This window comes from Selaginella moellendorffii, unplaced genomic scaffold (assembly GCF_000143415.4).
Source record: "Selaginella moellendorffii unplaced genomic scaffold, v1.0 SELMOscaffold_76, whole genome shotgun sequence".
In the NCBI taxonomy this organism is placed as follows: Eukaryota; Viridiplantae; Streptophyta; class Lycopodiopsida; order Selaginellales; family Selaginellaceae; genus Selaginella; species Selaginella moellendorffii.
Genome location: NW_003314337.1, coordinates 1 through 881, shown reverse-complemented (window position 1 = coordinate 881; position 881 = coordinate 1). Strand labels below are relative to the sequence as shown.

The 881-nt window shown below is 45.5% G+C and overlaps 1 protein-coding gene across 1 annotated transcript in view; it reads right to left on the bottom strand.

The window, feature by feature from the left end:
- LOC9642052 (dynein heavy chain 6, axonemal) overlaps positions 1-875 on the bottom strand; it is a gene marked incomplete at its 5' end in the record, with an annotated part of 8,245 nt that extends 7,370 nt beyond the window's left edge. The window contains 2 exon segments of the mRNA XM_024660592.1: positions 12-739; positions 741-875. Coding sequence (XP_024516360.1) covers positions 12-739; positions 741-875 — 863 coding nt within the window.
- Between the last annotated feature and the right edge of the window lie 6 nt (positions 876-881).

Below are 881 nucleotides of genomic sequence, written 5' to 3'. Positions count from 1 at the left end.
TGTCAACATACGTATCGAAATTTTTCCATATAAGCTCGGTAACAGGCTCTGGAATGTCTTCAGGTGTCACGTTCCAAGCTTTGGGCAATCTCTGCATCCACGACATGACATATGGACGCCATCCAAGCTCTTCAGGCGGGACGTAAACCATCCCACATCTACTCACAGTTGCAGGAGATGCCACAGCCAGGTCCTGCACTTCAAACAACATTCTCATTGTGGTCGGATTTAATTTAATACGTTCTCCGTTGGGCAGACACAAAATACAGTTGTCGTCAAGTACGGTGTTCATGTTTTCTATCCATATGGCATCAACTGGCCCATCGAAAACAACCCACTTTCTCTCCATCGTTGTATCAGCCACGCACATTCTCATTATTGTACTGGCAAGACCATCAGTCCACTCGTTTGTCATAAGGTTGTACTCTCCATAGAGCTCACCCATCTTTATACACTTGGGATTGAGAACGTAAGAGTGAGTGATTTGAAATGACTGGTTCGTATGCTTCGCAATCCGGAGCTTGGTCATAGCTAACTGTAGTGTTTTGTAGCACGAAGTTTTGCCTCCACCTGTGGGACCGACAGCCATCACCCCAAATCTCACATTCATTGTCTCATACAGCTGAATGACCTTAATAACATAAGCTGGTACTGGTTGAAGTCCAGCTTCTACTAGACACTTCTCAATAGAGGCCTGGAGATCGCCAAAATCTTGTTCTGGGATGACCACTCCAGGAAAACGCCTCGCTAATAATAGCAAGAAAAAGATGAACGTCCTGAGCTAGAAACTTGGGAAGGTTACTGTCCTTAAATGCACGAATTAGAACGACGTCCTCGTCCAGAGTGGGATTTGCTCTTTTCAGAGACCCTGCCATCACAAG